This window comes from Prunus avium, chromosome 2, assembly GCF_965620075.1.
Source record: "Prunus avium chromosome 2, drPruAviu1.hap1.1, whole genome shotgun sequence".
Lineage (NCBI taxonomy): Eukaryota > Viridiplantae > Streptophyta > Magnoliopsida > Rosales > Rosaceae > Prunus > Prunus avium.
In genome coordinates this window covers 38,519,412-38,546,771 of record NC_142285.1, presented here as the reverse complement: position 1 = coordinate 38,546,771, position 27,360 = coordinate 38,519,412, and the positions used below count along the sequence as shown (strand labels likewise).

The 27,360-nt window shown below is 38.4% G+C and overlaps 3 protein-coding genes, 4 non-coding genes and 1 pseudogene across 8 annotated transcripts; 6 read left to right on the top strand and 2 right to left on the bottom strand.

Annotated features, from left to right (window-relative positions):
• The first annotated feature begins 7,647 nt into the window (after positions 1-7,647).
• Positions 7,648-7,765, top strand: LOC148296993 (U5 spliceosomal RNA). The gene has a single exon (XR_015834251.1). It is a non-coding gene; the product is annotated as a U5 spliceosomal RNA (small nuclear RNA).
• Positions 7,766-7,837: 72 nt separating this feature from the next.
• Positions 7,838-9,223, bottom strand: LOC148296992 (3-ketoacyl-CoA synthase 19 pseudogene; annotated as a pseudogene).
• An 815-nt stretch (positions 9,224-10,038) lies between these two features.
• LOC148296991 (U5 spliceosomal RNA) lies at positions 10,039-10,155 on the top strand. The gene has a single exon (XR_015834249.1). It is a non-coding gene; the product is annotated as a U5 spliceosomal RNA (small nuclear RNA).
• Positions 10,156-12,894: 2,739 nt separating this feature from the next.
• On the top strand, positions 12,895-13,011 carry LOC148296990 (U5 spliceosomal RNA). Its single transcript, XR_015834255.1, has one exon. It is a non-coding gene; the product is annotated as a U5 spliceosomal RNA (small nuclear RNA).
• An 840-nt stretch (positions 13,012-13,851) lies between these two features.
• On the top strand, positions 13,852-13,968 carry LOC148296989 (U5 spliceosomal RNA). Its single transcript, XR_015834248.1, has one exon. It is a non-coding gene; the product is annotated as a U5 spliceosomal RNA (small nuclear RNA).
• Positions 13,969-15,284: 1,316 nt separating this feature from the next.
• Positions 15,285-19,222, top strand: ITN1 (Ankyrin repeat family protein). The gene is made up of 4 exons (XM_088248959.1): positions 15,285-15,544; positions 15,847-16,365; positions 17,063-17,472; positions 18,280-19,222. The coding sequence occupies exons 1-4, from the start codon at positions 15,523-15,525 to the stop codon at positions 19,108-19,110; spliced, it is 1,782 nt and encodes a 593-aa protein (XP_088105085.1). The 5' UTR covers positions 15,285-15,522; the 3' UTR covers positions 19,111-19,222.
• A 651-nt stretch (positions 19,223-19,873) lies between these two features.
• LOC110756704 (uncharacterized) lies at positions 19,874-23,069 on the top strand. Of its 2 annotated transcripts, XR_015833578.1 has the most exons (7): positions 19,874-20,150; positions 20,249-20,298; positions 20,374-20,482; positions 20,564-20,670; positions 20,840-20,887; positions 21,017-21,132; positions 22,827-23,069. XR_015833578.1 is itself a non-coding variant. In XM_088248164.1 (6 exons), the coding sequence occupies exons 1-5, from the start codon at positions 19,961-19,963 to the stop codon at positions 20,879-20,881; spliced, it is 498 nt and encodes a 165-aa protein (XP_088104290.1). In that variant the 5' UTR covers positions 19,874-19,960; the 3' UTR covers positions 20,882-20,887; positions 21,017-21,339. The 2 variants fall into 2 exon arrangements, 1 of the variants encoding a protein (XP_088104290.1); XM_088248164.1 differs by lacking the exon at positions 22,827-23,069 and having other exon boundaries at positions 21,017-21,339.
• Positions 23,070-23,421: 352 nt separating this feature from the next.
• Positions 23,422-24,802, bottom strand: MAKR4 (membrane-associated kinase regulator). Its single transcript, XM_021958201.2, has one exon. The coding sequence runs from the start codon at positions 24,696-24,698 to the stop codon at positions 23,610-23,612; it is 1,089 nt and encodes a 362-aa protein (XP_021813893.2). The 5' UTR covers positions 24,699-24,802; the 3' UTR covers positions 23,422-23,609.
• Positions 24,803-27,360: the final 2,558 nt, after the last annotated feature.

Below are 27,360 nucleotides of genomic sequence, written 5' to 3'. Positions count from 1 at the left end.
TTACTAACAAGGTCATTGTTTACACTGATCATGCAGCATTGAAATACTTGTTAGCTAAAAAGGATGCCAAGCCACGCCTCATTAGATGGATCCTCTTGTTGCAAGAGTTTGACTTGGAGATAAAAGATAAGAAAGGAAGTGAGAATGTGGTGGCTGATCACTTGAGTAGATTGGTGCATGTATCTAATGAAGAGGAGGATTCACTGCCATTGCGTGAAAGCTTCCCTGATGAGCAACTCTTCTCTATTTGTGCTTTGAATTCTCTTAATCCATTGCCTTGGTTTGCTGATATTGTTAACTACTTATGCACTAACGAACTCCCTACAGGGTTATCTACATTCCAACGTGACAAGCTTAGGAAACAAGCAAGATACTACTTTTGGGATGATCCATACCTATTCAAGCATTGTCCGGACCAAGTAATTCGAAGGTGTGTGCCTGAAGGTGATTTTAAGAGCATTCTAGAGTTTTGTCACTCCCATGCATGCGGAGGCCATTTTGGAGCAAAGAAGACTGCCAACAAAGTGCTACAATCAGGTTTCTTTTGGCCTACCCTTTTTAAGGATGCTTATACATTTTGTGCTTCATGTGATAGATGCCAACGGATGGGTAATTTGCATGCTAGAAATCAGATGCCTCTCACTAATATCTTAGTCATTGATATATTTGATGTTTGGGGAATTGATTTCATGGGCCCTTTTCCTACTTCTTATGGATTTGAATATATATTAGTTGCTGTCGATTATGTTTCCAAATGGGTGGAAGCCATTGCCACTAGAACTAATGATGCTAAGATTGTGATCAGTTTTCTCAGAGGAAATATTTTTACAAGGTTTGGCACACCAAGAGCAATCATTAGTGATGGTGGCTCCCATTTTGTTAACCAAGCTTTTGCAGCACTCTTGAAGAAGTATGGAATCAAGCATAAGGTGGCAACACCCTACCATCCTCAAACTAGTGGGCAGGTTGAGATAAGCAATAGGGTGATTAAGCACATACTTGAGAAGACAGTGAACACCACAAGGAAGGATTGGTACATGCGTTTGGAGGATGCATTGTGGGCTTATAGGACAGCTTATAAGACCCCCATAGGTATGTCTCCATATAGACTTGTTTTTGGTAAACCTTGTCACTTACCAGTGGAGCTTGAGCACAGGGCTTATTGGGCGATCAAGGCATTCAATTTTGACATGAAAGCTGCTGGTGAAAAGAGGAGGCTTCAACTCAATGAGTTGGAGGAGTTGCGACATGAGGCGTATGAGAACGCTAAGCTTTATAAGGAGAAAACAAAGCAGTATCATGACAAGAAGATTCTTAGGAAGACGTTTGAGGAAGGGCAGAAGGTTCTCTTATTCAATTCACGCCTTAAGCTCTTCCCAGGTAAGCTTCGTTCTCGGTGGATTGGCCCTTTTGTTATTACTAATGTGTTTGATCATGGCGCAGTGGAGATTCAAAATATTAAGGATGGCAGCACCTTCAAGGTGAACGGACATCGGTTGAAACCTTACTTTGATGCCAACTTTGATGCCAATATTGAGTCTCAAGCACTCAAGGAGCCTCCACCACTCTCTTGAAGCTCACCAAAGTTTGGACGTCCGGCTGAAGACATAAAACTTAGCGCTTCTTGGGAGGCAACCCAAGGTGATGAGGAGAAGATAGAACGTGCAAGGAGCTTGCTTGCGTCCTAATCGCTTCAAAGGGGAGTTGTTTTCTGAACTCTAACATTTGGTTATGTCTTTTCCTTATCTTCTTTCCTTTCATTTATGAGGCATTGCTTGTTCTTATACTCTAAACATTGAGGACAATGTTTCATTTAAGTTTGGGGGGAAGGATTCAGTTATGTTGTTTTATTGTCAAATTTTAAATTTTTTAAGTGTGTCTAGTGTCTAATAACGCAGGATTTTGTGTGTTGTTTCGTTATCCTTCCAAACACCTATGATAAGACTTGGATTTAATACTAATATGGTTTTTTCAGAAATTGATAGTCATTGTTTAAGGCCTATGTGTGATTCTGAGTGAACTTTGTCTTGCATGCCATCCTTGCACTTATTGAGCACTTTGCCAAGTTAGTCCAATTTCTTGCTACTTGGAGATGTTATGCAATTCTGCTTATTTCATGATCTTGGTTTCATGCTCTAGAACTTATTTGAATATCTCTTGAGACATTCTGTTGCCATACAATGCTTAGGAAGTGATTTAGGCCATGTTTAAATCGTTTGAGCCTTTCTAACCATCCCTCTACATGTATTCATCCCTAGTCAATCCATTTGAGCCTACGTTAAGCCTTTCTTTGTGTAAACCATTTCTACCATAATAAATCTCTGTTTCTTATCTTTACCTATTCTTTGAGCAATTAAAGCTATCTTTAAAGGAGAGTCATAAAGATTGCAAGGTTTTTGGAGCAAAACTGAGTCATTAGTGCTGTAACCCAAGTGTTGAAAAGAAATAAGTTTTGGGGTATTGTTAACTAATCAAAAGAGGTAATGAAGTGTGACCAATGTAGTCACGGCCCTAGGGTGTTATAAGGAAAGATCATGGTGATCTAGGGTAAAGAGCCACAAAATTAGGCCAAATAACACATTTGAAGGTGCTGAAATTATGTTGAAAATCTGCTCATGTATGTGTTCCTTGCTTGTTACAAAGTTCAGTAATCTCTCATGCTTTTACCTATGCTTTAGTTGTGCTCAAAATGTTGTTATATCTCCATGTCTCCTCTTTCATTCAACCACTACCCTAAGCCTCATTACAACCCTTGTAAAGTCCTTTTGATCCTTGGTAATGTGTGGTATTACTGTGGAGAGCTGATTTCATAATGAGCTTATGGGGCTCGAAATTCTTGATTGTGCTTTAAGTGTGTGCGCATGTACTTATTTGAGTTGCAGGTGTTGTTCTGATTTGGCATTCACACACTACACTTAAGGATGTCATTGTAAGCTTTGCACACTCTTGAATCATGTGTGGAACTTAGATTGTGATTGTTGTGTTTCTTTGGAACCATATACTTTGATGATTCTTTGAGGATATTGTTTGGAAGGCTAGCTGCTTATTTTCTGTTTTCTAAGTTGTAGTTTTATTTTGTTTGCTCGAGGACTAGCAAAGTCTAAGTTTGGGGGTATTTGATAAGTTCATAATTTCACACATTTGCATGCCTTCGTTACTTAGTAATTTTGTTTAGTTTCTCTTTATTTCAAGTCACTTACCTATGTTTGTGTGTTCTATAGGTTGAAGGCAGCAAGAGATTGCTTTTGAAGCAAAATGGTGCAAAACGTGCAAAAACTGGATATTGAGTTAGAAGTTCATTTCGGACTTATCTTCTTCATCCGAGCTTGGATTGGGCCAATACTTGTGTGGTTGGATCAGAGACATTCTGAACTTCAAAATGGATATCTTAAAGTCATATTTGGATTCAGCCAAACCCAATCCGTGAGCCCATCAAAATACACATCATGCTGACATGAGGATGAGCTGATGGATGCTTGGTCATGGTGAGCTAGGCATGAGCTATTGGTTTCTGGATGGATGCTTGATCATGCTGACATGAAGATGACCTATGGCTGCTGGTGGGATTTATTAGTGCAGCAACCAATTCTGATTATCTAAATACAAGTGTTGTATGCATTAGTCATATTCAATTCAGAATTCCCCTTTCCTTCTCCCTATAAATACCACTTCCATTCCACATCCCAGACACAATTCACTTCATCCATTACTTCCATACACACATTCAGATTCACCACAAAGAGAGAGAGAGAGCTAGCTGCAAAGGAGGGAGAGCTGGGAGCTGTCCTGGAAACTACCTTGCTGCCACCAGCTAGTTCTTCTATTCTCTTTATTCTACCTATGTATTTCTTATCTTCTGTATTCATAATTATGTTTAACTAATCCATTTTGTTAGGGCTTAGGATGAAGCCCTAGTCATGAATATTCAATGTTATGGATGATTTCATAGTTAATTGATTTCCTTGCTTTCATTATCAAGTTGTTAATCTCCAGCTTATTATGTGCTTGATGTATGTTTTCTTGGAGTAGCTAACTAGGATTTTATGCATCTAGCACAGGTTGGGAAGGGGTTTAGATTCACCAATTCTACTCTCCTTTCACAAGCAACACATGAATGGCCTAAGAATCATTCAAGGGGTTAATAACCATAGGTTGACTAGGACAGATACCATGTTCTAGGACTTGTGTGATTATCATATTCTCAAGGAACTTAATGACTCTTATATGCTTTATTCTAAGTAGATACCATGCTTAGGTTGCATATTAGAGATCACGTGTTGTGTAGATACCATGCACAATTACATGCCTTAGGAGAATCATGCATCCTGCACCTAGATACCATAGGCTTGTATGCGATAATCTATTGTTAATGAAGCTTGAGTCAATTTCTATGCATTCATAACTTGGATAGGAAGACTAGTGGTAGATTCCAAGGCTCTAACACTTCTCAATCATTGTTTCACAACTTGTTCATTGCTGCCATTGTTTACTTCCAGCACTTCCATTTCATTCTCTTGTTTTCATTTAAACAACAAAAACCCCCCATTCGAGTGCGTGTGTGGTGCTAGGATTCTGTCCTAGACCTTGCCAATTGTTAGTTAGTTTGTTTCTTTGTTTTCAGTTTTTCCATCATTCTAAGTAGTTTAACTTGCAACCAAGTTACCATTCTCCGTGGGATCGACCTCGTATTTCATAAGCTATACTATAAATGGTTCGTGCACTTGCGAGAATTGAAGTTTCTATTTTTAATAACTCATTTTAGTTGTTAGGAATAGGTTCAACATCGAGGGGGCAATGTTTGGGCGTGTTGAAAATCCACCCAATCCGAGCACTTGATGAAATTCAAGCGGCTTGGGATATTGAAACTTGGCAATCGGGTTTGGAGCTTCAAGAAGGGCGGCTGGATTATGCCCAGCCGGGTTTTCAAATGCAAAGCCGGACACAACCTGATTGGAGGAACAGCGGTCGAGAGTGGGAACTTGCGAAAAGGCCGGGCACGACTAGAAAAAAAACATGGGCTTGCGAGACAGCTGGGCGTGGCCAAATCTGGAAAATTGCGGCCGGGTACTTGAGTTGCGGAGCTACGGCCGAAGCTTGAAGGCTAGTAGGAAGCAGCCAAAATAGCTTGAGGTTTTGAATGCGGCCGGGCTACGTGCGAACATGGTTGGGCGCGGTCGAAGGAGCTTGGGCTCGCAAGTTGCGGCCGGGTCTGCTGGAAGGCACGGCCGGGTACGGAGCTGGGCAACCAGGTGCGGTCGGGCCTTGCTCAATCGAGGCCGGATTTTATTTCAAGCGTGGTTGGAGATTGAAGGCGGCCAAGTGTGTGCGAAGTATGGCTAGAGTGCGGCCGGGGGTTTTTCCAAGGGACATGCGGCCGAAGTATATTGAGAGGAAGATGCGGCCGAAGGTTTTTAGACTAAAGTGTGGAAATGGCCACGTTTGGGGCATCTAGGTTATTTGCAAATTGGGCTAAAGGATTTGTTTGAGTTGGAAAGTTTAGTTGTATTATTATATATATATATATATATATTCAAATAAGTGGGGCTGGAACTTCAAAACATGCGGCCGGGGCTTTATTGAACTTCCTTTATCTAATATTGTATTGATATTATATATATATAAATGCAATTGTTGTTGCATGTACGGCCAGCTCCCAAGCTTAAGCCCTCCATCTCATATATTGTGATAATATAATATTATATATATATATATATATATATATAAGTATATATAAGTAGATGAATACGCATGTGCGGCCAGCTCCCAAGTTTAAGCCTTATTCATCCCATTTTAGGCTTATATATATTTGGAATTTAATGTATATTATATGGGTGGCAATATAAGAGAAATCGGAGGCCCAAGTTTAAGCCACCAATTCAAGCCCAGATTTTCGGAGGATCATATGCACGTAACGGAAGCATCACAAGGAAAGAAATCAATGAGTTTGATAAATCCGAAAGTTCCAAAGCAAGGAAGAATCAAGCATGTCAGAATATCTCAATCAATGCAATCCCACGGATTTAGGAGGGCTTCAAAAGGAAAGATCTTTAAGAAGAGTTGACATTGGCCAGTCAATGGCCAGCCCATGGGCTGACGAGTGCCCTATATAAACATCACCAAGTGAAGACACAAAGACAGAACATCAAACAGACAAACCTATCTTTCGTCTCGCACTTTTCTTTTCCTAGACTTAGGATTTTATTTTCAAGCACCTAGTGTAGCGAGTTCTTCCTTTTCCTAGTGTAAGTTTCAATTCTTGTTCAATTTATATTTTCATGTCATTTAGATTCAAGTTTATTTCCATTGCTTTGCTTTTCATTGTTATCGCACTTCAATTAAATTCAATTTCAAGTCTATTCTATTTTATCGTTCTTATTGTTCTTATCGCTTTTATTTTCATTCTCGCTTTATTTATCGCTTTGATTTATTTTATCGCACCTCAATTCTTGTCTTTACGTTTATACGCACATTTAGTTTAATTGCATTATTTTTACTTAAAACCTTAAAAATCATAAAAACATCCGTACGAAACCTGACCATCCTCGAGCCCGAGGAAGTGAAAGAACCTAGGCCAAGAGGAGGTTCCTTGCTTGGCCGATCAATCGTTTGATCAGAAGTTAGAAGCGCAACACATCCATCTACTCACATTCCATTCAAGCCCAAATTCGGGGCTTGGTGGTGGCACGCCCCGCATCCAAAAGAAGAAGGACCAAAAACTCCTTCAATCGGCCTACTCGGCCGAAAAGAGGGAAACAATACCAGATATGTATAAAAAGCAGGGATTCATTAAGAAGTATAGTTAGGCAGTATGCACAAGTCAAGCTCTAATAAATGGTTTGGTAAGCCATGATCGAACGCACAGTATAAATGGTCGCAGCTTCCCCACCCACCCCACTCAATTATTGATAAGAATTTATTTTTTTTTCTGCCAAAATTATTGATAAGATTGAGTGATATATATTAGGTACATGTGGATAGATAGGAGTTTATAATCCTATATAATTAATGGGAGATGGACTAAAATTCTCAATCTAATAATTCGACCCGATTTAAATTCGATACGTGCCGAATATAAATTTATAAATTCAATCTGATAATTCGAATATGATCTAAATTCGATCCATTTACAAGGATATAGTACATATTTATTTATCTTCACTTTTTCATTGTCTTGAATTTATGAAAAAACAACACTTTTGACATCATATGTGCTTTTCAGTGATTCAACTTTTTGAAAAGGCCATCATGACTTGAGTTAACTTGTTTTCTAGGACGAGCTTGTGCTAAGCTAAGCTTTAAGATTTTGCTTGACTTAAATGGTCTTCATTCTTCATGTCCAATATATATATAAATTGAATGTAATTGATTACTGAACATATAAAAGTTTAAACTTCATGAGCAAAGTAGGAGAAAGATGAACCAAACTCGAACTATTTCATAACAAAATACAAGTTGCTCACGAAATTTGTATGTTCAAGCTTGATATACCGATCTTGCAAGTCTAATAATACTATATATGCCAAAAACCCCAGAGGCAGAGAGAGGCCTTGGGCAAGCAACAATACTAGTCCCACTTCGACGAGAAGAGCAAGAACTAGCTGGTCTCCCTCATATATAATAAAGCAGCTGCCATCTATCGAACCACGGAGCCATGCGTTGAGCACAAAGCGAACTATTCTTTCGCCTTTTACTAAAGAATACCGTGTGCTCGTCGCTTTAAATGGCATACGCCTATTTTTGAAGGGGTTGCACCTCTGTAGGTGCCCCTAACAATTCAATCATGAAATTATTAATACCATGTCTGGTATTTATGAAAAAAAAACGATATGCCCAGATGTTGAATTAATGTTAACCAAGTCCCATCTTTTATTACACATTCTTATAGTATCTGAGATACTTCTCCATCAAGGGATTGACTAGGGTATTAGGAGGGTAGCTGTTTATGCAGTCTTTCCAAACATTGGCATCGTCCAAGTCCTTGAGCACTTCCAGTTCCCACACAATATTGTTGCACTTAAAACCTGCTCCAAATCCGCTCATCAGAATTCTGTTGCCCTTCTTGAGCCTCTTCTTGGCCTCCATGTATCCCAAAGCATACCAAAACCCAGCAGTTGATGTGTTGCTAAACCTGTGAAGTGCCATTCTAGATGGTTCCACATCATAACCACTTAGCCCCAAGCTCTTACCAATTCCATCTATGATTGCTCTGCCACCAGGATGAATGCAAAAGTGCTCAATCCCAGTCTTAAGATTCAGTTTCACACCATCTCCCCCAGCTGCTTCCACTCTCATCTTCTACTTGTATGCAACAATTATAAGCTTCATCACTGGAGCCAATGTGGGTTCGCACCAAATGCTTTAACTTCAACATGGCTTGGTGCTTTAGGCCTCTGTTGTTTGTGAACAGCATCGAACACCCTCCCAAGCGGAACAGACAATTTGTGATCATCATGGACTTTTCTTTGCCACAATACCAGTTAGGACCTATGGATTCTGTGCTTACAACAAGTGCATTTGCGTTTTTGTATGACTTGAACAAGTTTTGTACAACATCAATAGAAATGAGACTGGCACTGCATCCCATTCCTGAGAGGTTGAAGGTCTTAGTGTCCTCCCTCATCTTGTAACGATTTATTATACGAGATGTTAGAGAGGGTGCAGGGGAGAACAATGACACATTGACAACTAGAATGTAGATTTGTGACGGAGAAATTGAAGTAGGCCTGGCAAAAAGCTTGTCAAGTGTGTCAAATATGATACCATCCATCTCACAAAGCTCATCTGCCTGGGTTGAATTTCGACCTTCAATGATGTTTCGTGGGCAGTAAGTTTGCTCACCAATGCCGGAATTGACAACAGTTTTCAAGAGAAACCTGAATTCCTCCAATCCCAGATTCTTGTTCCACGTAACAATTTTTACGCATGAATCAGTGTGGAGCTTCATGTCCTCTGGGGCCTTGTAGCACTCATAGGCCAGCAGATAGCACGACTGGTCTCTCCTTCAGAGAACAAACTTATAGAGCCAAGACAAGCCAAAGAAAAGAGTAAGCAAACACATTGCCATGAAGAATTCCATGGTCCTTGCTGTGTGTGTGAGAGATCAGAGAAGAGGGGTTTTGATTTTTTTTTAAAGAAAGGGGGCTCAAATAATAGGTACTCATTTTGATGAACAAGTAAATATAGTCAGACAGAGGAACAACCAATAATAAACAGTATGGCAAGCCATGACTGAGCATTAATTGGAGATAAGCTTTGAGACAAGTATTCAAATCATTGAGAGGGAGTGATACTCCATATCTACACTTGCCAAGTTGCCATACCTCTTCCAAAACCAAAATTAATGCCAAGCACTGATTTGTTCATACATTATTGTCTTGTAAATTTCTTTAAAAACAACAGTGTTGATTTATTTGAGAAGTGCTTTGTTTACTGGATGTTATGTGGGCTTTTACTGATTTACCTTCTGATGGTAAGGATAGCATTGGCCAACTCATTCGATACATTTTTGGAGCCTAAACAATGTGTGTGTAGCAGTAAAACAACGGGGTCATGAAAAAAAAAAAAAAAAAAAACAGCCTGATGAAGACGACTTAAAGCAAACGCCCAAATATCAAAAACGCAAAAAGAGAAAAATAAGAGTTTTCTGGCAATGGGTTCTTCTTGAAACTTGGCTAGGAACTGAAAAGGGGCTAATCAAACTTGATATGAGCAAAGTTTGAAGAGTGAAAATATAAAGAAATACAAATCAAACTACAGGGCATCAAAGAGAAGCAGCTGAACTTGAAAGTGGAGCAAAAGAAAATGAGTCGTCATGATGCTGAGAATATACCAACAGAGTTGTGGAGGAATGGCCTGAAATACAATCAAGGGGAGATCCTGAAACGCTGTTTTGGTCTTTGCTGAGTTAAGTTTTAGTATGTTGACCGCAATATAAGTCAAAAGCACAAGCCACTACAAGTCCCACATCGACATGCGTAGCTAAAACAATGCAGGGTAGTTAGTATATATCAAAGCAGTGTCTTATATCTAAAGTTACGGAGCCATGCGTTGAGCACAAAGCGAACTATTCTTTCGCCTTTTACTAAAGAATACCGTGTGCTCGTCGCTTTAAATGGCATACGCCTATTTTTGGAGGGGCGCACCTCTGTGGGTGCCCCTTATAATTCAAGTAAAAGTTATAGTTGAAATGGAGAATTTTTACCATTGATACAGATTTAAATAATTGTAATAATTGAGTTGACCGCCCCCAAAAAACTTACTGTAACATATTTTTGTAAAAAAATTTAGGCCAGACTTTCCTGTTAGTCGGAAGTTGGGACACTTCATTAAATATACTTGTAAATCCTTGTCCTTCTTTGGTGGTCGCTTATGTGTTTTTGTTAAAACAAGTAGAATTTCATTAAAATAGGGCAAATAAAAGAGATGTACAAGAAGAATACACCCCAAACGGAGGTTCTTGCATACAATAAATTTGGAAAAATACATCTAGCAAGATATTGAGGGATAAACATTACAAATGAAGCCTAACTCATTGAGAGTTAACATATAGATGATCAAGAAGAGTTCTTGCACCACCAATGCATTAGAGAGATCATGAGAACAACATATTCTGCTTGAACATGAAAGTAGAAGCACCAAAAGTGAAAGGGTCTTACCGCTCAACATCTACCCGGCCAAAAAAGTCCACATCACCTCCAACATCCCACATGATCTCACAACACCCAATAATAAAAGATTCATCTTAGATCTAGCAACTCTACCTCCACAACATATTCTTCTGTGATCAGTTGTTTTAATAGTGTTTTAAAGAAAAAAACCTAGTTATATGATTTACATAACAAAGCTTTTGGGCTGGGGGCATAATACATCCAAGCTCACTGGCTACTGTATAGCTATAATTTCATATCCGTATCTTTTGAAACAGCTAATGATGATCACGACCAAGGTCTGAAATATCGGGGATGTTATCATTTTTTGTGAAGGGGGATATTTGGGAACATATCCATGTACTTATCGTATAAATATCAATAATATCAGGGAAATTTCGGCTTCAATAATATCCTTCAATTATCATCAGCATTTGGTCAATATATCACGATATTATCGTGGACATGGAATAGAAAAAATAATTAAAAGGCTTATATGCGTGCGCACATGGGGATTCGAACCTTTGCCACTTCCATTCTTCCTCCAACGCCTTATCCACCACACTGTCGATGACTTTGTTATACGCCAAACCAACCATTTTCTTACCCTTCATATCCCATGCCTTTGGGATGGAATCGAGATGCTCATAGAAAGAATCTGAGACCCAATCTTCAAATGATTTTGCTTATGGGAAACGTCAACCAATTTCAAATCTATATGGGTGACATGTTAACAATTATATGCAAAACAATTTTGGGAATTTATCATTTGATAACTACTCTTCACAGTATCTGTACTCTGCACATAGCTAGAGATACTAAAGACAGTGAAAATTTTGAACCTCATAGGAACTCTATACGGTACTAAGTCACTTGTGTATGTTACTATGCAATATATAAAGTGTAAAATATTATAGTAAATCATTATAAATAAATGATTATGGTGTGTTTAATCTTCTTTCATTAATTACTACATATTTTCTACACTCACAGTGTTTGTGAATTCGCTATATAAAACTTAAATCAAGTCAAACCCACAAAGCAATGCATTTCCTTCCAATTTTTTGTGGTAAAATAATAGATATTTGACTAAATAAACATCCTCTAAAGTTTTAATCAAAATTTCCAAGTTTTTGTTTCCGTGGTTTGTATTCAATTTTTACCAATATTGATACTTTCCCGATATTTCCATCAATATTTCAGTATTTTTGGACCACCGATTTTTCCAAAACCCTCGATATTTTAGACCTTAATTACCACAATGATGCATAGCTTGGAATATTGCATTTTATTATGCAGGACAATATTGTTGCCTCTAAACTTTGTATAGCTTGACATCATATCAAATCACATCATTTTTTATGTTGGCAAAAGTGCACTTAAAAATATAAGATTTTGCTAATATCATTTTACTAGCACATGTGTGACTGATATGTGCGACTGACCCACAACGCATCAATGACTCACAATTATTCACAACTTTCTTGTAAATAACAACAACAGATTCATGTTCGAGGAAGGAACACAACCAACTGGTAAAAGATTAGTTTTAATATCCAAGGCAACAACCCAAATTGCGAGGAAAAAGTCTAGGAAAAAAGGGTTCTTAAGTTCGATGGTCAAGAGGAATCAAATTTACAGTTACTAATGTCCGTGAAGCTCTTATGGCTTAAACACTTCGGAATCAACAACCAAATATTCCTTACCTTTTTCTTGATGCATAATAAGTTCATACATATCTGTGGAGGAAAGTCATGGAGTGGTGGACTAAAGCCACAATAATTTGTCAGTCTCCTATCTTTTTTTTTTTTTTTGTCTGAACCATGAGGTGGTCCTGGATGGGCCCCAATTATGGGTGGCACCTTTAAGCCTTAACCACAACCTAGACTAATCCTTACTCATACCGGGTCGGCCTGTAAGGGGTAAAGTGTTGGCTAAAGTGGTGACTCCGTACGAGAGCAGGGATCGAACCCCTGACCTCTCTTAAGGAATGAGAGTGCCGAACCACTCACACCAACCACCTTGGTTGTCTCCTATCTTCTTTCGAAGACACATCTATGCAAGTAAAGTAAATCACCATTTACTTTGAATCCGACTTGTTTAAGCCCAAAGTTGAAATTGCTTCTCCCTAAGTATGAGAGTGTGAGCCTTGAGCGACAGCGCTACAGCTCCCACATCGACAAGAGAGCAAGAAGTGGGTAGTCTCTGTAGAACAAAGCAAAGCAGCATGTGAGGGTCCAAATCACGGAGCCATGCGCTGAGCACAAAGCGAACTATTCTTTCGCCTTTTACTAAAGAATACCGTGTGCTCCTCGCTTCAAATGGCATACGCCTATTTTTTGATGGGTGCACCTCTGTAGGTGACCCTTACAATTCAATTAAATGTTTTTATTCTATTACTTTATTTTTACCTACAAAATAAAGTAACTTTATTTTCTATTTTTATTCTAATATCTGAAACCTCTCAGGGGGTTCTGTGGAAAAATTGAAAAATTGAAAATCTGAGAGGGGATACAAGATCAGGTGATACACGACATTTGACATCATATCAAAGAAAAAATTAATTTGAGAGGGGATACAAGATCATGTGATACACGACATTTGACATCATATCAAATCATAATTTTTTCTTTGTCGGCAAAAGTGGTCTTAAAAATATAACTGTACATGAGAAAGTATGATTCACAATGCATCAATGACTCACAATTGTTGTGAATAATTAAACAATATCCAAGGCAACCACCTAAAATTATGAGGAAAATAAATATAGGTAAGGAGGGACATTAAGTTCGATGGTAAAGATGAATAAATTTCACACCTACTAATGTCCATATAGCTTCTTTATATGGCTCTATCAACAGCCAAAAATTCCAGACGTTTTCCTTGATGTAAAATAAGTTCATACATACATGTGGAGGTCATGGAGTGGTGAACTGAAACCACAATAATTTGGTCGCCCTCCTATCTTCTCTGAAATGCTTATCTATGAAAGTAAAGTGAACCACTGGGAAGTACGGGCTTTGAATCCGAAGTGTTTAAGCCCAAAGTTGAAATTGCTTCTCAATATAAAAAATGTTGATATTCGACGTAAAAGTATGAGAGAGCCATGAGCGATAGCGCTACGACTCCCACATCGACAGGAGAGCAAGAATTAGGTAGTCTCTGTAGAATAAAGCAAAGCAGCATGTGAGGTTCCAAATCACGGAGCCATGCGTTGAGCACAAAGCGAACTATTCTTTCGCCTTTTACTAAAGAATACCGTGTGCTCGTCGCTTTAAATGGCATACGCCTATTTTTGGAGGGGCGCACCTCTGTGGGTGCCCCTATAATTTAGTCATTAAATTCCGAAATTCTTTAGAATCAGGGCAAGAAACATGCGGATAAAATCCAGTATCTGTTATCCATTGGATCCCTAACATAGCGGGCCTCTTTAAGTCCCACAACCATATATAGCCTTGCGGCAGAGGAAGCCCAAGCCCAATGACATAACTAGTAGTGGTTTTAAGTATTTATTTTTTCAGATAAGATTTTGAATTCAAGTCCTAGTATCTGTGTAGTGTGTGTGAGTTTAATATACTATCGCCCCTCTTAATAAAAAAAATCCTTTTAAAAAAAAAAAAAAACTCTTAGTCAAGAGTTAGGTATGGAAGTTCTTGCTTGTATTGAAGAAGAGGTTTAATGAGTAGGTCTGTATACAAGTTCGAGGAAGGAGCCCCTCATCCTAGTAATGGATAAGTTTCAGAAATTTAAGACTCTAAACTCCAAAATTTCGAGGAAAATCTAGCAAAAGCTTAAAAAGGGATCCTAACTTTGTTAGTCAAGCTGAAGATGAATCAAACTCAGACTTGCTAATATCCGTGAAGCTTCCTTGTCTATATAAGCATCCAAACATTCCAACCCTTTTTTTCCTTTGTACTAAATAAAGTTCACGCACTAGTGGTGGAAGTCATAGACACGTGCTCAAGAAATCAAGACACATTTGTCATTCTCCTATCTTGTTTCCAAAGGTCGCAGACGTTGTTAGTTCCACATGCAGTCGGGAGTGTCATTTGTTTTGAAGTTTCTTTCTTAATACAAACAAATAAGAAAAGGGACAATCGAACATAAGACAAGACCAAAGTTTTGTGAATAAATATTTTCAACCATTTCAACTATAATCATTTTTTTTAAAGTTTAGTATAAAGTGTTAGTGTGCAAGTGTGTTACGCATGTATATGCTACGAATCTTAACCTTTTGTTCCTTTAAGTATTTCTAAAGAAAGAGGTCACGAAAAAAGTTGGTCACTTTAAAGGGACATGCAATGCAAATCTACAAACTATTGTTATATTAATTATTTTTATATTTTACATTTACTATTATATTTTATAGAAAGTCGGTAAGAGAGTAGAGAATAGAGATAATACTTTATTATAAAAATCAAGTAGAGCCCGATACACGTCTTCACTTTGAAGTATGCAATATTATCTTGTTGGGAAGAGTATGTATATTTTGCTTACTCATTTGTCTTTTTTCTTAAAGCATGAAAATGCTGATATGACAAGGCATTCGCCTTCTCTTTTTTCTCTCTTCCCCTTAAGATCTCTAACCCATTGAGGAAAAAAAAGAGTGAAGGTAGTTTATTTCTAAATGAGTGATCATAACGTGCAAAGTCGGAGAGTAAAACTGGAAAACAAAACAAAAGTCCAAAAAAGTCAGCCAGCCACTCCTTTTCCTAGCGCCTTCCTCATTCGTTGTGATATTATTGTCTTCTATCTCTCTGCTCTATTCCTCTAATTTTCTTCCCTCTTCTCTGCTCCACTGCTTCAATCTCAGATTCCACAGCTCAACTCTGAATGAACTCGTAGCCTTTTCCTTTCTCCACTTTCAGAGTCTCCCATGGCGACCTCAATTGAACAAGGTACTCTGCTCTTCCTCTCTTTCTGTACACATACGTATTTTTTAATTTCCAATTAATTTGATACGAAGAAAGAAAAAAAGATTCTCTGTAGCTAGAGCTCTCAAAATAAATGAATAAACTAAGAAATTAAATACTCAAATGGATTAACAATCAACAACTTGTCAGGTGCCTGTCACTTTGCCCACATGCATAATTTCATTTCCAAAATCAGCTACCTTTTTTAATTTTCCTGGAGAGTTCTTCCTTTCCTCTGAACCGAACAGGTTTTGTAACTTTCAATTTTGTGATTATTGAACTTGTAGGAGGTGATAGGGACTTAGAGAAAGGTCTGATGACTCCAACAAAGAACCAAAACCCTCTGGCCGAGCCTTCTCCTTCGCCTTCGCCATCGCCATCTCCATCGCCGTCGGCGACGGCATCGGCACCGGCGTTGGTTCTGTCCAACTCCGGCAAGCGCATGGACCAGGCGGGAAAGAAGAAGTACGTGAAGCAGGTCACGGGGCGCCACAACGACACCGAGCTCCACTTGGCTGCTCAGCGCGCCGATCTAGCCGCCGTAAAGAAGATTCTCGGTGATATCGATTCGCAGATGGTGGGGACCGTCAGTGGGGCCGAGTTTGATTCGGAGGTGGCTGAGGTCCGTGCGGCGGTGGTGAATGAGGTGAATGAGCTGGGGGAGACTGCCTTGTTCACGGCCGCTGATAGAGGGCATCTTGATGTTGTTAAGGAACTGTTGAAGTATTCAAATAAGGACAGCGTTACGAAGAAGAACCGCTCGGGGTTTGATCCCTTGCATATAGCTGCATGTCAAGGACACCATGGTAATGATCTTAAGCTTTTATGCTCTTTTGGATTTTGAACTCCTTATCTAATTTTAATTATTTGGTTTGTGAATTTGGGTATCTGTGGAACTTTTGTTGTGGTGAAGATTGCAAGAGGGTTATTAGGATTAGAGTTTGCTTTTTGGAAATGTTGGGATCTGGCTATGTCATTTCTCTTGTTTTTATAGTTATTTAATATAATGGGCAATAGAGTGTATATCGTATGAGCAAAGCTGCACTGGAAATAGGAAGTACTGATTATTTAGTTTGCAAGTTTTATGATTTGAAAGAATGATCAATTTTGATTGATGGAGTATCCAAGTGTTTACTGCATAAAATATTTGCCACTGCTCTTATTTTCTCATCAACAATACAGGCTATCAATTTTTTGAGATATTCATTTATAGAGAGTGGAGCATTCAAGATTATGGTGTATTATAAACTATGTCCTTGTGTGGACAACACACACGTGTTAACTTTGCCATATGACAATTGTCTCCTGGTTCCGTTGGACAGACTTTAACACTGGTTTTCCTAAACCTTCTGATACCTTTACTAGTTGCTTCTGCCCTGGTTCTTTGTCTATACTCACATAATGATTTCTTTCTAGTCCGAGTAAAATGAAAGTTAGAGCTTCCATGGTCTGAATGCTACTGTGCCGTTGGACAATACATTCATACTCCCACTTTTCTTGCAGCCATCGTCCAGGTACTACTAGATCATGACCCTGGGCTAAGCAAAACAATTGGCCCGTCGAATGCAACCCCACTTATATCTGCAGCTCAAAGAGGGCATATAGCGGTAGTTGATGAGCTGCTGTCAAAGGATTGTACCTTGTTGGAGATTTCTAAATCAAATGGGAAGAATGCATTGCATCTAGCTGCGAGAGGGGGGCATGTGGAGATTGTAGGAGCATTGCTGAGTAAGGATCCACAATTAGCACGAAGAACTGACAAGAAAGGGCAAACTGCATTGCATATGGCTGTAAAGGGGACAAACTGTGAGGTGGTGAAATTGCTTCTTGAGGCAGACTCTGCAATTGTTATGCTTCCCGATAAATTTGGTAACACAGCATTGCATGTAGCCACCAGGAAAAAGCGAGCAGAGGTACTTTATATCTGGGTTACTCATCTTTACTGATGTATCTTTTGAATGGTATGTGGTTGTGAATTCCAATTTCTTTAATATAGTAACAGTGGCTGTGAGTCAATGATGCTTTAAGTGATTGCATATTATGAAGCCTTAGTAGTTTTGCAGATCTCAGGCTAAGTTTTATTTTTAAACTTATACCATGATACTTTTTGGCAGCATGGTTCATGGAAGGGAAAGTTTTTTTCAATATTTTATTTTTATAGGCTGATAGGAATAGTTTGATTCCGAATAGTTATATACCCTTCTTCTAGTGGATGCAGAAAGCAATAACATATATCCTTGATATTGTGTTGATTCAAAAAAGATTGTCGGTTTCTAGTATGTAAGGAAAATTATGTATCTGCTAGTGTGTATACTGCTTTTTTCCCTTTCTTTTAGATTTACTCTTTTGCCATTTGTAAAATCCTTTCTTCAGCCGAGTGATCCTTGCACATGGTTGCTACAATATGAGCTATTCTTCTTTGGCAATTTCCTTTTGTGATATAACTTGATTTGTATGTGTTAATATAATTGGGATGAACTATGAGTTCATATTAGCTAGTCTGGTGTGACCAGAATAGTTAAGGTGACTAAAAATTGTCATCAGTATTCACGTTGTTTCTCTGAAAAATTGGGTTTAGGGACCTTTATTGTATTTTCTGCACTTCTTTTTAGCTTTGGTTCAAGCTGAACTAGCATAGCGGTCAGTTCTTGCTTTCATGCTTTCGCATCTCCATTACAATTATAGATCTATCTGTAATGGTTTTTTTTCTTTCCTTGCAGATAGTGAATGAGTTGTTACTCCTTCCAGACAGCAATGTTAATGCACTGAACAGGGAGACCAAAACGGCTCTTGACATTGCTGAAGCACTTCCACCTTCTGAAGAATCCTCAGAAATAAGGGGTTGCCTTTATCGCTACGGTGCTGTCAAGGCTAATGAACTGAACCAACCAAGGGATGAATTGAGAAAAACAGTGACTCAGATCAAGAACGATGTTCATATCCAGCTTGAACAAACAAAGAAAACCAATAAAAATGTTCACAATATTTCCAAAGAACTCAGAAAGCTCCACAGGGAAGGAATCAACAATGCCACCAACTCAGTCACTGTGGTGGCTGTTCTATTTGCAACAGTTGCCTTTGCAGCTATCTTTACTGTGCCAGGTGGTGATAATGACAATGGGACAGCTGTGGTAGTGAAGAGTCCTCCTTTCAAAATATTCTTCATTTTCAATGCCATTGCTCTCTTTACGTCGTTGGCTGTTGTGGTTGTTCAAATTACCTTGGTCAGAGGGGAGACAAAAGCGGAGAAACGGGTGGTGGAGATAATCAATAAGTTGATGTGGCTGGCTTCCGTGTGCACTTCAGTGGCTTTCATGGCCTCCTCTTACATAGTGGTAGGGCGGCACCATAAGTGGGCTGCAATTCTAGTAACAATTGTTGGGGGAATGATAATGGCCGCAGTTCTTGGCACCATGACATATTATGTGGTAAAGTCGAAGCGGATTCGTTCCATGAGGAAGAAGGAGAAGCATGCAAGGAGGAGCGGTTCCAACTCATGGATGCCCTCTGACTATTCCAATTCGGAAATCGATCGAATTTATGCCCTTTGAATTTGATGTGTGAAATTTTCACCCTTTGCAAAGTTTGTGAAGGATTGTAGAGAGTAGAAACGCTAAAACAATGGATGTTGAATAACAGCAATATATTTGTTTGTCCCACTTATTCTCTGCTTCTTCTTGTTGGTACTACATTTGCAAACTCCACTTGTACTGTAAACATATCTCAAATAGGTCTCCCCTTGTTTTAACAGCGAGGTGGTGTCTTTTGCTAGATTAGTCTTGTATATATATTTGGGATTTTTGCTTTTATTTTTAAAAATGTCATTTTACGAGAACTGCTAATAGTTTAAGGTCCATTAAAGACTTTTGCGTTTTTGCCTTAATTTTTTTCTTTCAAGATATAGAAATATAGCTATTCGAAATCCCTTCCTAAATAATGCTTTTAAAAAAAAAAAAAGGAGTTTTCCTATTGAGAGGGGCGATAATATACTAAATTTTTATACACTATATTGATGCTAGAATTCAACCTTAGGGCTTTGTCTGTGGGAGCAATTTCTTCAAGCCACTATACTAGTGGGTCCTTTACCTTTTTTGAATAGTGCTTGAACTCCCTTTGAGTGGTAAAATTTTAAAAATTGAGTTTAGGCAAGAGACTTATAGCTCGATAGTTAAGAGGATGCACTTAAGGTCCATAGTTAGAATTCCGTCTTTATGCTTGTATTAAAAAATAAAAATTGGGTAATTAAAGAAATCATGAGTAATTAAAGAAATAAAAAAATCCACAATGACGACAGAAAAAATAAGTCCAACAAGTCAACAAAAGTGACTACTAAAACAGAGGAAAGAGGCGCACAAACGACGACGTCTTAAAGTCGCGCGCTCCCGCCGTTCTCAGCTGAAAATGGTTCGAATCCACGTGAAGCACGGCGACGGCTCCGACCAAAAGGAGTTCCTCTACGACTGTTCAACCACGTCACCAATTGAAGAAATTGCCCTCGAAATCTCGCGAATTTCCGATCTTCAATCCAGGATCGACCGCCTGGTTTTCGAGCTCGAACCTCATTTGGAACCTCTCCATGGCGACGCAAAAGGTTCAAAGACTAACCATTTCGCTAAAAAAAATCGCTAACACAAAGCTTAAGCGTCGATCTCAGACTCACTCACTTACTTGTTCATTACTAAAATGCAGCCGTTTCTCTCCTTAGAGCTTTATCTGAAGCCAAATCCTATGCTTCAAAGGTAAAGCAAACGCTTTGAGGTTGAATTGTTCTCGAAAACGAAAACCCATTGATAAAGTATGGATTTTCATAACAGGATCAGGTTGTTCACAATAGGCCTTTGTCTTATCATGTGCTGAAAAACCATGTACAAGCCTTAGAGAGAGAGCTCAACTCGGTTCCTCAGTTTCGGAAGCTGTTAGCAGGTAACCCTTTTGTAGTTTTTTAATTATGATATTACAATCAGGAAAAACTTTTGATTTTGATGGGAATTTGAAAATTTACAGACGTTGAATCTAGTGGAGAGAATTCGAGGCAGGTTTGTTGGGCCGGGAAAGTGCTTGATAGAAGTAAACGGTTATGTGATTATATTGGAGCCAATGAGAAAACAAAGGTATTTAGTACTTTCTAGTAATTAGTATAGATTGCAATTGATTTCACCATGTTACGTGAGCCCAAGTTTTGAAATTTGTAGTGGTAGAGAGATAGCATGGTGTGTAGTTTGTTTAAGCTTTTAATGTTTTGTGGGAAAGAGATAACTTGGTATAGTTGTTTTGTGGCAGATTGTTATCAAGCTGCAGTCAACTGAGTCGTGTCTTGTATAATTAGTGGTAAGTGTGGCAAATGAATCTGCTTAACTCTTCCATACATACTTGTCTACTTGTATGTTTGTGTATGTCTTTTTGTGTTGCACAAGTGAGTGTGTGTTCATGTGCATGATTGAATTGATTTGCGTTCAGGAAACGGCAAGATGCATCTGAGGGACCACAAATGGCTGTGAAGATGGACGCTGATAGACCAAGGCACTTGATTCTCAAACAAGTTACAGGTCTACAGTGCACTGTCAAATTATAATGTAAATTCTTCCTCATCTGGTTTGTGTGTTATATTTTGGTTTTTGGTTGGATGAGAATCCCAAGAAGAATGATAAGAGATTTTGACTTGTGATGCATTGACAATATCATTGTCTTTAAGTACAGATGACAGTAAGCTGTATGATCATATTCAATGACAGGCTAGTTTACCTTTGTTTTGGAGTGGAATTTGTTATTGCTTTTTTGGATATTTGGATTTATTTAGCTGTTTAAAAAGGTAAATGAAGAGTAGCAATCTGCATGTTTGCGTATGTCATATTTATATATGACAAAGGATAAGGGATTTTTTTTTTTTGGTCATAACAAAGGATAAGGGATTGATTGAAGAAAGAAAATGTCAAATAATTGTTTCATCCAGAGCTTGAGCTAGCAGACAGAGTTAAACTAGCCCAAGGATTGTTATCCAAACCTCTCAGGTTATAGGGACAGCCTGGTGATGAATCCACCAACTTCCTAAGGCCTGTTCATAGTTCAAGCCAAAATATTAATAAAAATGAAAATAAAACATTTTTCGCTTCAGTTGGCCTTTCAACTATTGTTTCCAAGATCAAAGTCAGCGTCCCGTCTATGCTATTGACACAGGATCCTGAACTCCGCCTAAGCTGTTGCATTCTGGCAAAATCCGTGCAGTTATTTACCACTAGTTAAGCACAGAAATTTACCACTGTATAATTGTGAAATCAAAACTTTTACTTAAAAAGTCTATGCAGTTATGCATCTTTTACTGATCTCTGTTAGAAATTTAGAATAGAATAATTGTTGCCGCATTGATGTGTTTTGTACTGATCTTTATTAGGCTAAATGGGTATGGATGCTGATGCCTTAGTTTTCTATGCTAACGTTGCGGCTTATGTGAAATTAAAACTATTAAGAAGGCAAACTGATTTAACAATCCAGCTGGTCTGCAAGGCCTACCATTGCCTTCTTTTGTCCCTGATAACATTTAAATTTGGGTGGGGAGAAAGGTTTGTGGTTAGGTGCATATCTGTTAACCTGTAGTGCTCAACAACATCAATTGAACTTTTTAATTGCGTTCCTTTGTTCTAATCCTGTCAAATTTTTGGCTGACATGTTCACTTAATTTAAGGTTTATGTTGCCCACTAGGAGTATCTGGGAAAAGAAAAGAGGAAGGAAACAAGAGCCAACAAAAGGCTCTTTCTTTTTGCACTTCCAAATATCTTCTTATATTAAATTGTTGAATATTTATTTCCTCTTGTCAACTTAGTAATTTTTTTCACAATGTCCTGCATTTAAAGAAGGCAGGGTCTAAACTCTTTGTTTTTTTTTTTTTTGCTTTGTTGTTGTTGCTTTAGGATCAATTTTATATCATGTAGTAAGAGTACATATAGTTTATTTGTTGATCCAAGAATCATTTTGTATGGAGGCTGGTGTCTCTTAGCTACTCCTGAAGGGTAGATAATCCAAGAATCATTTTGTATGGAGGCTGGTGTCTTTTAGCTACTCCTGAAGGGTAGATAGGTGGGTTTTTTTAAAACTCGTGATTCGATGGTTGGCTACGACGTAAAGATGTTGATATTAGCCTAATCTAAGGTTCTTTGCAGTTAAATATTCATCAGGGAATGATGCCGGCTCATTTGAATATATGGTTTCTTGGATTAAATTAGCTATCAGTATATGATGAGAATAATTTTTTTCTTGTGCCTTCTTTGTCAGCTGGAAACAGAAGTGAAATTAGAGTTCTTATGTCCCAGACTGTAAGCTTGGACGATTTGGGATCACAATTATGATGAAGATGGTCATCTACCTTCTCTCTATCTAGTATTCAGACTTCGTAATTTTCTTTTCAAACAGTTATCTGACGATTTTTAGTTTTCTACTATTCATTTAGATTTTTTATTTGTACTGTGTACCTTTCCTTACTTTTTTTCTTTCAATTGAGTTGTACGGTGCGCCTTGATTCAGGAGCATATGTAAAAGATATGTTTTATTGCTTAAGTTCTTTTTATATTGGAGAGTGCTACTTATCCCAACTTTTCTTTCCCTCTTCACTTGATTATGACGTCTTAAAAGTATCAGTTCAGAAATTTGTTAGCTACAGCAATGGATTTTGCTGAGTGAAACAACTTTCAGAGGGTTACATGATGTCTTGTCTTAGAAAATAATTACAAACCATGAAAGTAGCAGATGATTTAAAAGACATCAATCAATCAATAAATGTTGAATGCTTGCTGATTTGAAGGTTCTAGATCTGTATTGATAACTACTCATATTATAATTTAGGTCTAGGACAGAAGAACTATTTGGCTTTTAACAAACTTTAACTGGATCTCCTGCCATGAGAATTTCTGACAGCCATGCACTGAATCAAAGCATACCCATTATCAAATTTATCAAAGAAGCCCAAAACAAAAAAACAAAAAAAAACAGATCATTAACCCAAGTCAAAAGTTTGTACTTTGCGCACCCTCCATCTTTCTCTACTCACTCAGAGCCCCGTCAGCCCCTGCAAAGGTCTGGTCTCTCTTGGTCCTCACAAGCTGCTATCCTGGAAGCTGACGTTGAGTAAAACCCAACTTCGCTTACAGTCTTTCTTGAACGAAGTGGTTGCTGAGACTGCTTGCAATGCGCAATTGCCCCCTGAATTGAACTCTCAATTTCTGAACTTGCACTGTTGCATCTCTTCAGAAACTGCAGCTCCTGAGTCCCATTTGAATGATTTGAAAATGAAGATGAAGAAGAGCCAGATGATGATGAAGAGGACGTTGAGTTCTTTGTCGAATGCCGTTTGATGGCCAGTGAGAATGATCTTCTGTGAATACCAGCACCATCTTCAATGATCTTGTCTTTGTTGAAGCTCCTCGTGCCGGAAGCAGACATCCGGCATTTGTCTTTCTGAATTTGTCCAAATGGATTTTTCTTGGCCGCCTTCACATATTTACTTAAATCCTCAGACTTTAAAACCATTCCTCCATATGCACTCTTAGCAGCTGCTGCACTGTTCTCATCTGAGCAACCAGATTTCCCAAACAGAGACTTGAGGTAAGCCCGGGAAGCCTTCAGCTTTGACCCCAGTAATGACTGCTTGAACTTTCTGGTCCAAGACTTTTTTGGGTTTTCATGGATAAAGCCACTCACTTCAGTTGCATACTCCAAAATATACTCTTCTGGGTTCAGCTCTCTGCTAACCTGGCAAGACTCGGAAGGTGAGATGTTGCAGGATTCAAATGGAGTGCTGGTTGCGGTTGGAGTTGGGGCAGCAGTGTTCATCAATGGTGTGCTATAGAATTCTTCGAACATATCTTTTCGGCTATCAAATGCAGAAGTGGAGTTTTGCAGTAGTTTTTCAACCATTTGTAAACGAGGGGGAAGGTGGAGGGGAAGTAGCTTTCCTTTGTAGAAAAGCTCATCAGCTGGGGAAGTTGAGGGAGGCTCTCTCTCTAGGGAAATGGATGACATTTGAAACTCAAACTCTCTGGGGTGTGGAGGAGAGCTCATGGAGTGGCACAGGTAGCCAGAGTACGAGCTCACTTCCATGTCGATGTAGTCGTCGTCTGCATGGTCACAGGATACGTGATCAACGGCCATGATCACTTCTGTGCTGCTAAGACAAGCCTCTGTGCTGTTTGAAGAGTTTTAGCTTACTGCTGGAAGTGGAGCTTTGTGGAGGGTTTTGAAGGTATTATGCAACCTTTAAAGCTTGTCCATGATGCCAAGTTATAGACAGAAATAACTGTATTTGAGATTTTTTTGAATCCTCCCAATTTCCAAATATAAAACTCCATGTGTGGACCATTTTCTGTTGGACCAGCGCTGATCCATTTCTTTACTTTTTTTTTCTTTTATCTATGATTTATAAATTTGTGGTTGTTTGTTCTTATTTGCAAAAGGAAAAAAAAAAAATTTGAGTGGGTGATGAGTTTTATTGGTTTTACAATGCCAATTATGCATCATTTCTCTCCTGGGCTCAGATTTCCTTGAGAAGCACTTTATTTAGCATCATTATAAGACTTTAATTTGTTGGGACCATTTATACACTAATCCAAGTTCCTAACTTCAGAAAAAGAGGAAATATTGTGGTCAAGCACCATGATTAAAGGATTAGTACCTATTGATGACTTGCTTTAACCCCTTAATGATCATCAACTTGGGTTAATTGAGTGAAGATTTCATTCATTATCTGAAAATAACCAGCAATGCCTGCATTTGACTGCAGTGGACTAGCAGTCAAGTAACAGTAAACCCATCAGTGCCACCTAATTTATTAGTGAATTAAATACTCAAACATTTAGGGGCATGCACAAGAAAACAAGTACATATTTTTCTCAAACTCACCACCTTTTAAAATTAAATTTAAACTCAAGACCAACCCACATCTCAAAACCTGGCTTTTCTGCACTCCAAGAGCATAAACAAATCTTCTCTCTCCCTCTCTCTTTCACTCAAAGAAAACAAAACTTGGAACAGCTTTTCTGATCAGTAGAGTAATACTAAATACTTGGAGCTAAAGAATCACTTTTAAGTACTTCACTTGATCTGCTACTTTTACTGGATTCCTGGGTTTCTTTTCTTTGATTTTTTTATTCTTACTTTTCAATTGCTTCTCAAAAGTTAAAGATTAAATTTCTTGAACATTCTTTTGTTTTCTGTAAAATGAAACAGAAAAAAAAAAAAAAAATAGAGAAGATTTTATTGTAGTGAAGGAGAGAATTGTCAACCTCATAAAGAGCCAACACACAACCCGACATTTGGTGGTGGGAAAGGGAAATTCCGGATGCAATGCCTGCGAGTCTCGAGACTTTTTATTTGTCTTCTCCTTTAACACACTTCCCATCTTTATTTTCCATATTTTTCTCTTGTTTTCTTTCATTTGCTTATTTTTAACCACTAACAGAGCAATGGGATTCCCAACCTTTTTCAAAACCCCAAATGGTTGGTTATGGCTCTTCTTCTGTTAGCCTATTCTATTCTCAGACACACTTCCTCATCACTTATTAGCTACTAAAGTTGACCATATAATAATTTGTTCAGTTTGGTCTTATTTTGAAGCAATGATTCATATTAACGTTAGTCGTTCACGCACTAGTGAGACTACTCTCAACCGTTAATGCATTGTGAGCTGGTTGGGAGTAATCCATTCACCTCGTGAGTGATTGACCCTAGCAAAACTCTTGTTGGTAATCCTTATCAAATTCTGAATTGTCATTGAAATGTATATTACCGGGAGATACAAAACTGAAAACAAACAGAAGCTCAAAAGAATTGAATTGTTTGAAAGAAAGAATAAAAAATTTGAATTATTTTGTTCTTTTTCCAGACAGCCGGCACTAGAAAGGATCCACAACTGTCCTCCTGTAGTAAGCATTCAAAAATGTGTTTTTTCTTTGCCTTGGGTCCGGACTCCAAAATGTACATTTAAATACAACCCCAGCAAAGATTTTAAGAGTTTGATATGTCAAGACACCCCCCACCCCACTTGGATTGGATTGGACATGACCTGCCCCAAATCCAACTCCACAAGCTCTTATTCTCCATACCCAAGTTTAACTCTTGAATCACCAAATAACCAAGATATTGACATTATGCAGAGACAAATTCTGTCACAAATCATATTGAAAAGCAAAGAATAGCCACAAATTCCATATGAATATGAGCCCACAACCCTAAATCCAGGATGTTTGAGCTTTCTGATTGGTTCAAGGATTGACATGTAGAGCCTCTCTGGCTCTACTATTGGGGCATCCTTGCCTGGCATCCCACCAGCACCAAGAATTGCAACAGCAGCTAAGCAGCTTCCAGCAAACCTCTATTGGAAGTCATTTTAGAGACAACCTTTAGAGAGGATTTTTGGGTGGAGGAATTCCCAGCCCACTAGCTTATGTGCCCTTGTGCTGAAAACATAGGAGGCCCTGCATAATGATGGTGCTCTTGAAAGATAAAACAAAATTTATACTTCTATATCAGGAAACCTTTTCAAAGCTACATAAACAAAAAAATCTCGAAACCCCACTTTCTTCTCTGGGCTCCTCCATTTGTGATTGTGGAAGCATCAGAGGCCCCCTTAAACATTAGGTGGGCATCACCCACTTCAGGGAAAAGAAGAAATTGTAGCCACATTCTCATTCATATTGAACGGTGCTACGAAACTCGGTGCCCGTACACAGAAAAAATAAAATAAAAAATTGAACAAGAAACTCCTGTGATTCACCAGCTACATCCAAATTATACTTTTCATTCACTTGTATTCCAT